Source organism: Perognathus longimembris, chromosome 9 (assembly GCF_023159225.1).
Source record: "Perognathus longimembris pacificus isolate PPM17 chromosome 9, ASM2315922v1, whole genome shotgun sequence".
Taxonomy (NCBI): domain Eukaryota; kingdom Metazoa; phylum Chordata; class Mammalia; order Rodentia; family Heteromyidae; genus Perognathus; species Perognathus longimembris.
In genome coordinates, this window is record NC_063169.1 from 57426820 (window position 1) to 57439422 (window position 12603).

General features: G+C 33.9%; 1 protein-coding gene across 1 annotated transcript; it reads left to right on the plus strand.

The window, feature by feature from the left end:
• Positions 1 to 8226: 8226 nt before the first annotated feature.
• On the plus strand, positions 8227 to 10328 carry Gje1 (gap junction protein epsilon 1). The gene is made up of 3 exons (XM_048354197.1): positions 8227 to 8265; positions 9263 to 9445; positions 9933 to 10328. Exons 1-3 carry the CDS (start codon positions 8227 to 8229, stop codon positions 10326 to 10328), a joined length of 618 nt encoding a protein of 205 aa, XP_048210154.1.
• Positions 10329 to 12603: the final 2275 nt, after the last annotated feature.

Sequence of the window (12603 nt, forward strand, 5' to 3'; positions counted from 1 at the left end):
TGTAAGCATAAGAAAAACAGTACAATGAGACATTTTGAGTGTGTGTGTGTGTGTGTGTGTGAGAGAGAGAGAGAGAGAGAGAGAGAGAGAGAGAGAGAGTTCAGTACTATGTGCAGTTTCACACATCCATGTGGAGTCCAAAGATGTACACTGTATGGAACAAGGGGACCAAAATTAATGTGTATAAGACTCGTGGTTGTAGAGGCCTGGAATTCTAAGAACCTGTTCCAGCTCTTATAAGGGCTATCATGCTGAGCCACCAGAGGATTAGCAGTAAATCCACATAGCACAGGGGAGAAAACAGAAAGGAAATTGGGCAGAACTCCACTTATTTTAAATCAGGAATTAATTTCCAAGATAACTAGCTCACTCCCATGATGATGACATTAATTCATTTATGAGGGCAGAGTTGCTCACTGAGTCACCTCTTAAAAGTATTACCTCTTTATAGTGGCAATTTCATTTTAACACGAGTTAAAATTTAAATTTAAGCTTCTGATGATGGTTTAGCTGTGAATAACTGAAACTATAGGCCATGAAATGGTGGAAAAAGGGAACTGATCCACTCATTTATAGCAGTAGAAGGCACACTAGGACATTATATTGCTCCATTGTAACCTTTTTTATTATGTTTTCTGGTGAATATTAAATGTAAACTAGATTTGGGACTCTACAAGCATCCTAACATACATGTAAATGGACTCCCTGATAAAGAGAAGCATGGAAAAGAACAAAATTTGGGAAAAAAGAATGGCTGATTATTTTCCAAAAATAAAAAAATAAATTTGGAAACTAGACTCAGATGACTCAAGCAACCCACACAGACAAGGAGATTGAAGCTTGATGCTATTAGCCAATTTCCCCAAGGCTTTTTCATTTGCTAGCCCAATAATTCAAGATTTTACTTAGCACAGGTTCCACTAAATTTTATAGAATTGATCTCATCTCCATAACAAGAGTAAAACCATTATTTGTTGAGAAACCAAGAATGAGTCAGGCACTGTGCAAGATATGATTTCATGAGCACTTTCCAAGCATTCCTATCAAGCAAGTATTATGGTCACATTTTACAGATGGAAAAACTGAAATGGAGAAACTGACATGAAATATTTAAGTATATGGTTGCAGTGGATTAAAAAAAAAAGATCAATATGCAACAAATATCCTTTGTGGACATGTGGTTGATCAGATGGAGTATCCAAGGAGTAATAGCTGTAAGCGTCATGCTAGAAACTCTAGAGTTCAGAAATATCAAAAAAATTAAAATTTACAGAAAAAGACAGACAACATGGCCTTCAATTTAACCATGAATCCAAACAAGTGCTGGAAACATCCAAATTACTGACAATATGTCTCAAAGGTAAAACAACCACCCCACGTGTAGTTATAGTAATTGGAATCATAAAACCACAGAATTGTGAAATTGCTTACAGATTGTAGTCTCCAATCCCTCCCTTTTGGAGAGATGGAAACATATTCTAGAAGGTTAAATCACTTACCCAAAATAACATAATTGGTTATTGACCTTTCTACTAAGCCATTCCCCATTCCATTCCAGAAACCATAAATTATTCATGCAGAAAGACAAACCCAGGTTTGGCAGGTCAGAGATTTCAGTGAGATGCGAATTGGGTAAGGATTTTGATTTATGAATCTAGGCAGCTATCCAGATTGCCTTATCTCAGCGTCCTTCTGGGAAACAAACTATTGTGGATATCTAAATTGACCTCTATCCCACCCCATTCAACAGTCATTGGGTATTTCATGAGGAGGAGAGCAAATTACTGTGACACAATGCAAAAGACCGAATTAAAGAATGTTAGAGAGGAAATTTATACTACCATTTCCCCTTGTTTGCCAGATATAAAGTATGCAAAGTCATTTGTGGGCATACTCTAAAGGATTAAACACATATACTTTAAAGGATTAAACACACATTTTAAGCAAATTCTTAGCAGCACATCTCCCGACCATTTACACACTTGCACACTATTTACACACTTATACATATAAGCCCTTTGAAGGCAAGGGCTAGAGGATTCGTGCACATTCGCAGAATCTTGCACAGTTACTGTGTACTGTAGGACTCGATATTTATTGAAGAAATAACAAAAAAATGCTGAACAGGTGCTCTCTCACTCTCTTTCTCTAACATTATACGTAGCTTTTGATTTTCAGACTTACTAGGGTGACTATGACAATTACATATATATTTAGGCATACAACATAATGTTTTTATGCTCACTGTAAAATTAATTAGTCAAGCCATTAATATACACATCCTTCCTTATAGCTGCATTTGTGTTGGCAGGTGGGTTTTCTGCATATTTGTTATATATTGAAGACACTTAGATCTTACTTTATAACAAATATGAGTATACAGTACAATACTGTGAACTACAGCCACCTTGCCATTAAAGTAAATCAATCGTCTTGTGTAAATGAAACTTTGTAGTCTTTCCCCTCCTGTCTTCCTTTCTCCACTGGCAGCCACCATTTTGCTGTTTCTATAGGTTTAAATATTTTAGATTCTACATATAAGTAAGATAATGCAGTATTTACTTTTTGGTGTCTGGCCTATTTTACTCAGCACATCATCCTTCATTTTCATTCACAATTGCAAATGGCAGGATTTCATCCTTTTCAAATATGAACAATATATTCACTGTGTGTAAACAAAATTCCTTTAGGCATTCATCTGAGAATGGAAATTCATATTCTTCAATATCATAATCATTGTTGAATAAGGCAGTGATAAGCACAGAAGTGCAGATAGCTCCATACGACCATGATTCCATCAAAAAGTGGGATTCTTGAATCGTTAATTTAGTTCCATTCTTTAAAATATTTTGAGAAACAATTATAGTGTTTTTCATAAGGATTGGGACAATTTACATCCCAACCCACAGTGTATATGTGTTCCCTTTTTTCTACATCCTTACCAATAGTTACTTGTTTATGTATGCAAGAACAATTCTAACAGGTACAAGGTAACATTTCAATGTGGTCTTCACTCCCATTTCTCTGAGAAGTAGTGACATCATCCCTGTTCATATTCTTGTTGGCAATTTGGGTGCCAGAAATATCTACAGTCCTTTGCACGTCTTTTAATCAAGTTATTTGAGCATTTTGCTGTTGAGTGTGTGACTTCCTTAAATATTTCAAGTAAAGTCTTTGTCCCAAATAAGTTTTCCATTTACTAAAAATATTTTTCCTTGGTTCAGTGGTTCTTCTGATATGAAGCAACTTTTTTGATGCAACACCACTTGATTGGATTTTATTGCTGGGTATTTATTTAGTGAGTGTTACCATTCATGCCCAAGCCAATGTTAAGAATCTTTTATATGTACATTGCCTCTAGCAGCATTTAAGTCATTAGTCCATTTTGAGTTGATTTTTTTAATGTGGTTGAAATGAGTCCAATTCCATTTTTCCTATATGAATATTCAATTTTCCCATTTGTTAAAGAAAATATCATTTCCCAATGTGTTTTCTTGGCATCATCCTTGTGTAAAAATGTAGTTGTATAGATTTATATCTGGGCTTTTAAGTCTATTCCATTGATTTAGACATTTGTTAATGTCAATATGATAATGTTTGACTAATGTCATTTTGAACATATATTGAAATTGGAAATCTGCTGTGACCATCTCAGTTTTTTCTTTGTTTTTATAGTTCAGTGTTTCTTTTTCTGGTTCTATATGAATTTTGGAATTGTTATTTTTCTATTTCTGTAAAAAATGCCGTTTTAATTTTAACAAGATCACATTCAATCTGTAGATCCCTTTGAGTTTTATGGTTGAATGTCTTTATACGGTTATTTTGCCCAATCTATCAATTTGCCTTACATTTGTTTTGTCTTCTCTATTTCCTCATTCATACATTTTAACCACTGCACAAGTTTTCTGTAACTTTGGATAAGTATTTTACTAAGTAGTATACTGTTTATTACTGTTGTAAATTATATTTCTACTGTGATTTTCTTTTTATACAGCTTCTTGGTGAAAAAAATGCACTATTAATTTTGCGTGCTATTTTTTTTATCCTTTACCTATGCCAAATTCTTTTACTATATAAATTTTGTTTTGGTGAGTCCTAATTTTTATGCTTACATGATCTTGTTATCTGTACACAGCAATGATTTTAAGTTTTCTAATTGAGATATATTTTCTTAAAAAATAATCTAAGTTTCCCAATATTATTTTGAATACTAGAAATCTTTACTTTGTACCTGATCTTAGCAGAAAATCTTTTTGTTTTCCCTATTGATAATGATGCTAGCTGTGGATTTTCTCATGTATGCATACCATAATCAGGCAGCTCCTCCTACACTTATTTTATTGAATTGTTTCCTATGCATTGTTGTTCACTTTTTTCTGTATTTGTTGAAATGAACATGTAGTTTCTTTATTTCTCTTTGTTAATGTGGTGTGTTACAATGATTGATTTGTATGTGCTGAATAATCTGTATTACATAAATTAATCCCACTTGGTCATGGTTTAGAATTCTTTTAATGCGTTACAAAATTCAATTTATTAGTATATCATTGTGGGGCTTTGAATCTATGTTCATCAAAGAAATTGTTTTATAGACTTTATGGTTTAATCTTTTTATGGCTTGATATAAGAGTGATACTGACCTTTAAAATGTGTTTTGGGGCATTAACTCTCCACCCAGTTTTTAGACTTTTAAGGATTAGTTTTAACCCAAAATATTTTATTACCTCCTACTATACTAAATTGGAGTATATGGTAAATATTAATACTATGTATATATAATGTTTCCAGATTGATTTGCATGTATAAGTCATAATACACAATGCACATTTTAATTTCTTTCAATATTACCTTGGGTTTTGCACAAAATTAGAGGTGTGTTCTGTTCCAGGTTATATCACATCAGTGCTAAATGATTTTATGATACAAAAAAAAGTCAAATGTTTATTCATGGTTTCCCAAATTGAGATTCACTGTCATACCATAGTTACAATTAAATTCAGCAATTAATTTTTATGCCAATATTAGATGTTAACCTACATTCACTCATCTTTTTAGAGTGAAAGCAAGTTTGAAGTGGTAATTTGATCTTATTCTTTCAAATTGTAGCCCGTTTACTCAGAACTCATGAACTTACCCTGTTCATTTTCAAAATACTTAGGGCTGGGGCGGGGGAGGTGGGGAAGGAGGTACATAGTGATAATTCCATCTGTTCAAAGCTTCCCAGTGGTTCAATTCTGCTGGATTTTGGTGAGCAGAAGTAGATATCTTGATATCTTAATGTAGTCTAATAGTGATGATATTTCATCCCCGTGTAGATGAGCAGAGATAAGTAGAAAGAGGAAAAATAATGAATGTAGACTTGCGACTTGCACATTATACATCCATCTTCAAAACACCCTTACTCTGAGCTGGGGATATAGCCTAGTGGCAAGAGTGCCTGCCTCGGATACACGAGGCCCTAGGTTCGATTCCCCAGCACCACATATACAGAAAAAACGGCCAGAAGCGGCGCTGTGGCTCACGTGGCAGAGTGCTAGCCTTGAGCGGGAAGAAGCCAGGGACAGTGCTCAGGCCCTGAGTCCAAGGCCCAGGACTGGCCAAAAAAAAAAAAACACCCTTACTCTGCTAACACAAAAGTTCTTTCCTACAGAATATGGACTCTTCTATGTTTAAAGGGATTATTAATTTTGAATACTCTGCAGTCTAATAAGGAAAAATTAATTTTAAACAACACATGCAAAACCATCCTCTCCTAGAGAAAGTGAGGTTCAGAGATATCAAATCATTTGCTTATGATCTCAACTATATAATTCTATAGATCATGATTTTCAGCACTATGTGCTTCTAACAAATACTGATTCAATTTGGTTAAGTAAAATCCTTTAGGATTCACATTGAACATTTTCTGGTGGGTATTCGGCTTCACTGTAAGGTATGATCAGGCAGTACAATGAGACTGAGACATGGAGTATTATCAGCTGCTAACTGATGCAAAAATCCCCTGAACGTCTCTCAGAAGAAAATAAGAAAGTACAGGTAATTTCTCCTCTTACTTTCCCATAATCCAGGGCTCTTTCAATCAATCTAGACCACTTCTCCTAGAAATAGAGAGACAAATGTGCAAGTAAAAATTGGAAATATAGAAAGACAGGAGTCAGGAAAAACTAATGAGATTATTTTCATTACTCTTAGTCTTGCAAGTCAATTAAGAAAAAAAAGTAAGGAAATGTTTTAGGTAAAAGTCGTCAGTGGTGTGGCAGTAATGTTCTTTGATGTAACTATTCACATATTTAGTGGGTAACTAATAAACATCTCAATTAGTCCTATGATTTCTGCAGCTAGTCAAAGCATTGTGTCATTGACATCCTGGCACGAAAATGTCTTTAAAATAATTGTAGATTTTTCAAACTAGCATAAATAAGATATTTAGGAAAGCAAAACGATGATTAATAATGTTATGCCAGCCAAAAAGAAAACATACTATTATAATAACAGAGCCAAACAGCATGGCTGAAGTTCTAGAGTGGTATTATTTTCTTTTGGGGGGGGTTGGGTGTTGAGTTTGCCTTACCTTTGGAAGATAAGATGGAATATCGTTTTTTTGCTAGCATTTTTTTTCCTTTGTGAGTAAGTTACCCACAGAGAACATCAGTTCTGTTCTGCTCTTCTCATGTCATGATTCTTACAGAAGTAGTCCATCTAAGAAAGGAAGTTCATTCATGAAGGCAGAAAAACACATTCATCAATCACACTGTCACACAGAGGAAAGCCAAGTTCCTTATTGACATAACCTTCTGGGTTGATATTTTCAATTTGGCTTATTTTCTACGTCTTCTAACCTAGCTGGATTATGATCTACAAATTATTTGCTTGACCAACCATAGATCCCAGTAAGGAAGATGGCCTATAAAAGGTTCAAGATAATCATACACATCCCTGAATAGACTCAGGAAAATGGTAATTTATAGGGTTCTGGTACCTGCATATATTTGACTAAATTCTATCATTTGTTATTGTATAATGATAGCATTCAAAAGAGCTTCCCTTCCATGCAAAGATCTGTTAGGATTTTTATGTGCCCCTTATTGGTATCAACACAAAACCCACCTGGAATTCTGATACTGGAAAGGAGAGAGTATAAAACAATTTCCTGTCTGAGAAATGATTAATTTTGTCAGTTGTACTTTTTCCTATCTAGCAAAGTGCTCTTATTCAACAATGCCATTGTCTTTGTATGTTGGTTACAAGTATGTATGTATGTGTATACATATATATACATATATATGTATGTCCATATATATATATATATAAAATCATCACTACTCCACTGTTAGGACAGGGAGATTATAAGAAATTATCATCTTCAGCATGTCACAAGGGCAGGAATGATGAATGAGAAAGACAAGTAAAGAGTACAGATATGAACTGCTATAGCAGCAACCATAGCAAAAGAAACTTCTCTCTCGTCTCATTCTGGTGGTGTCCAGCACCTATGATAAACTCTAATGGGCAATGCATGTACTGAGTGACAAAAGAAAAGAGGACTTGCTCTTATACTAGACCATGGATTTTCCTTATTTAGTAATCCCTTCTATGAGTCCTCAGAACAGGGATGTTTTTTTGCATGCCTACAACAAATACGCAACAAGAAGACAAATACAGCCCTAGGTCAATAATATCCAATGATGTGACAGTTCTCATAGCCTATGTCATAATTCCTTGGGCTTCCTAAAAATTAATTGTATTCCATGAAAGTAAACAAGAAGAGATGAAGATTGTGTCCTATACAGTGAACTTTTAGGACATAACCAACATAACCCAAAGCAAAAGAGTCCTTTGCTTTCCATCTAGGTGATTCCTAGGTGGTGGCAGGGCCATTGAGAGCTTGCAGCCTCTGTCTGCTGGCCTCTTGCTTTGCTGGCACTCCTGGCCTGCTGGCTGGCTCTGCTGATCCTGCAAGTGAAGGGATTATTAGCCTGACCACATGCCCTGAGCTTTTGTGTCTTTGTTTTGGTTTTGTTTTGGGCTGGAGATAGGAAAGTTGACTGGGGCCCCAGAGACCTATGGAAAAAAAAAGTCAGAAAAGAAGGAGGAGGGGAGAGAAATGTGCAGTGACAAGTGTTTTCTGCTGTAAAAGTCATGAGAGAATACAAGAGTTTGATTCTGGCAGAGCAAACTGGCTACGTGGGTCAAGAGCTAGGATGCCAGGATAACATCTCCTGAAACATGTCTCTAAATTACATCAAAAACTTCTATGAAGGATGTGTGAGTATTATACAAAAGATACATTTGTGAGTTTTGTGTGTATATTTCAACTTGTGCTGGATAAATGTTACTCAAAATTTATTAAGAATAGAATATATAACAATCATAAGCTTCAAGATATTCTAAATTTGAAACTATAAATAATTCAAGTACTTTCAGGAATTCACTATCAATTCCATAACTAAACAATAGCAAACATTTTTTAAATTACTTGTTTGTTAAGGCAATATGAATGTGAACTTTAATACGGAATTGTTCATCCAATTTTCCCAAAAGAGACATTAGATAATAAAAGACAAGGATTCTTTTATTTTTAAAGAGAATAAACAGGTTACGAGAGTACTAATAGAATTCAAAGCCATTTAAATATTTCAAAATTACTAGTTTGATGGGCACAATAAGTTCTTGATTGTTGCATTTCATATGTGGAAGTTAGAATTCATTTATAAATATATAAATAAATTCTTGGGTGGTACCCAAGTGTATACAAATGTAGTACCTGAAAAAATGGTGGATTTAGGGGTGAAGTCAAACAGTGTAATTCCTTAGAAAAGCCCAATCAATTGTCAACCAAATAAACACCAGAAAACAGGTTCTTGAAAAGGAGTAAGGTGAAATCAGGGGAGGGAGGGTATGATAAATAAGTCAAAAATTTAATGTACAACCCACAAAATTAAGACCACTAAGAGAGGGATGGGTTTGGAATGATGGGTGACTGAAAGGGTGACATAGATCAAGTTGTATTGTATTCACAAACAAAAAAAAATTTAAATGGAAAATCCTTTGTGCAACTACTTAAATACGGTTAAAAAAAAACTTTTAAAAGAGTAAAATTGCATGAGAAATCACATAGAATGTACTTGTGTTGATCCTTTCTAAGGGTCTAACCTTTTGAATCTTAAAGTTTTTTCAACTACGGTCGTGATAACATCTTTTAAAATATCCTCTTTCGATGTCTTTATTGAATCACTTGTTTTTCCTCCTAAAACTATGGCAGGTTAAACCACCAACTGTGATTGGTCAATTCCACACCCTTTTCTTCGGATCTGTTCGAATGTTCTTCCTTGGAGTGCTAGGTTTTGCGGTTTATGGGAATGAGGCTTTGCACTTCAGCTGTGACCCGGACAAGAGAGAAATCAATCTCTTCTGTTACAATCAGTTCCGGCCAATCACTCCACAAGTAAGTCCTTCCATGTGCACCTATATTTTGACTCATCAACAGATACAATCTTTTCTTAAGAAATGTAATGCCATAAAGAGTAGCCTAACAGGAAAGCTTTTGAGAATTTCATTACTTTATTTCAGAACAAAAAAATGAACGTTAATTGTTTCTTCCAAATCTAGAATTCTACTATCAATGGGTTTTACAATTATATATTACAGATTGTATCTATAATATAGAAATTAAGGAACTACTAAAGTTATTGGCAATTCATACACAATTCTAATAAAGTATGTTTTCTAGACTACTGTATTGTTTAACGTTTTAAACATCTTGGTCATTAACACCAGATGTTAGACATTACTATGTTATATTATTTTAACATAGAAGACCTTTGTAAAACTTGAAATTTTTTAAGTTAACTTCTGTGGAGTCAACCATTTTTTAGTCAATTTTTGTTATGTGGATAAGTCAATCTGACTATAGTATTTCTGACACATTTTAGGTATTCTGGGCTTTACAACTGGTGATTGTCCTGGTTCCTGGGGCTATTTTTCATCTTTATGCAGCATGTAAAAGCATCAACCAAGAATGCATTCTTCAAAAGCCCATCTACACTGTGACTTATATCCTCTCTGTCTTATTAAGAATTAGTCTAGAGGTGATAGCATTTTGGCTTCAGATTCACCTTTTTGGTTTCCAGGTAAAACCTCTTTACTTGTGTGATGCTCAATCTCTTGGGAAGAAAATGACTATGATAAAGTGCATGGTTCCAGAACACTTTGAAAAGACCATTTTCCTCATTGCAATGTATACATTTACTGTGATTACAATGGTACTATGTGTGGCTGAGATTTTTGAGATCATATTTAGAAGACTATGTTTTTTGTTTAGGCAATAACAAGAGCTTATTACCCAATGTCATACCAGTACCATTTATCAATCATTTTGTTTAATTTTATCTTATTCAGTGAATACCTTAATTTAAATATAAATGTCTTTTCTTTAAACTCACTTTGCTATATCTGAAACTGATGTTTATCATAAAATATAACAGAATTTTACAATAAAGTATACATACAAGTAATGTTAACTCATTTAAGTAGTATTTTTTACAAACTCTCATACAACACTTGTTACATCATATTATAACCAGAAAATCTGTATGATCTCTTTTACAGAGAGGAGAATTATTAGCCACCAATGCTACCTTGTGTGCTCAAAGTCACACAACTGTACTAGAATCCAGATAGCTCCATTTCTCCTTCCACTGAAACCTGTAGTTTGAAGTTTGAATATGTGATTATTTTTTAGTTAATGTAAATTATAACGTATTAAAGCACAAAAGTTAAAAGCTAATTATTAAAGAGTAACTTTTATAGTTTAATCACTAACTTGAAGAAACTGAATATTAAAATTGTTACTTTTTAATATTATATTGTTTTCATTAAATTTTTAATATCAAAATGTCATGGAAATTTAGCCACTAAATAAATTTGAAATGCTCTGGATAACAATATACATGGTTTTCATGTTTCTCTTTATGCCCATAGAGAATGAGTAAAAAATAATATATTAATCATTATTGAAATGAAAAATTATTTATATTGTTTGACTTCTCCAGTAGCTGCTAAATAGAGCCAATTTTGTATCAATCCAGTGCCTTCCTTACAAAAAATCATCTTCATTTTATATCATTTAACATCTTTATATACTATTGTCATCTAATACTTGTCTGGGATATAGATAGGTATAGTGGAATGAATAGTAAGGTTTTTAAGTGGTTGTAAAGCATTTTTCCGCCTATGTCTAATGTCATGTATTCCTTTCCTCAATAAAAAGCTCTTGAGTACCTTTTATTGAAATGTCTCACATTAAGAAGTCATCTTAAACCGAAGACAAAAACAGATGAAAGTTTAGTGGGAACTGGTATAAAAGCACAGGCTGAGGGGCAGGAATGATACGTTTGTTGTCATTGTTGAGAATCACAGAGGGCTTCAACTTTTATTATCGTATTTACATCCTCTATGGATAATATATGATTTCACTGCTTGTATTCGGGGGGACTACCCCAGTAGCATACCCATAAGTATACATTATCTTCATCATGAATAATATTTTCTTCCAACACATCTCTGTAAGTCTGGTAATCTGTAATTGGATGTCAGACACTGTCTTTTATCTTGTTGGATGTTCAATCTTTTTCTGTTTGTAAATACTCAAAAAAATTCTGAAGCATATTTCATAAGACCAGAAAGAGCTCTTACATAAACAGTTTATTCATCTGAATTACCTGGGCGACTAAACAGTGTTGGAATAACTAATATTCATGTTGAAAATATAAACTGAAATTTTTATATTTTCACATCCATGGGAAAGTAAATGCTTAAGTCTTCATACCTTCCCTTCATTATTTTTCTAATGGAATCTTTAAAGAAGAATTATCTCAGTTTGGGGAGATGACCTACTAATAGGATGTAAGTCTCACTATACTAGAAGATAGATTGCTGCCACATGTAATAAACTTGAAAGTTATAACTACAGGAATTTGTTACCCTGGTTACATTGATTGATCCTCTGTCATTTATCACCAAATTAGTTCTGATCACAACCGTACCTGACACTTTTACTGTGAAATGGTCACTCATGCACATGTATTCAAAGGGGTAGTACAAAGCTGTTAACTTTCCCATCAAAAATCCTTAGCTCTAATTTCTCTCCCATTTCTTCTTCCTGTTATTATCTTTTAACCCTCTTTTTTCCTGCTCACCTCTCACTTGCCAAGATTCTGTCTCCATTATGAATGATAACATCAGATCCCTCAGAACTGTCCGGAGCTAGATGGAAGCAAGTTTAGGCCCTTTAACACAGGAAAATGTCATAGTCAATTCTTGACAGTAAAACAAGAAAAATAAAGTTCACTGTTGTTGGTAATTCTGGGATTCACCACATAATTTCAAACATGATGCTATGTTGATGGTGTGTTTTTCCTCCATAATACCAGCTACACTGTTTTATGAAAAGGACATTGAACTCACAGAGAAAAGAGCATGCGTTCACGGATACAATAAATCCATTTCTAATTGTCAGTTATTGCCCAACTTCATTCTCAACTCCAGATATATTCAAGTAAAAGAAAGTTTAGTATGCTCCAGTCCTGAAGATGTAGGTCAGGT

Coding starts and splice junctions, on each gene's coding strand:
- Gje1 (XM_048354197.1), top strand. CDS start 8,227: ATGTCTCTAAATTACATCAAAAACTTCTATGAAGGATGT. Junction 8,266..9,262: donor AAAACTTCTATGAAGGATGT/GTGAGTATTATA, acceptor AAACTATGGCAG/GTTAAACCACCAACTGTGAT. Junction 9,446..9,932: donor TCCGGCCAATCACTCCACAA/GTAAGTCCTTCC, acceptor GACACATTTTAG/GTATTCTGGGCTTTACAACT.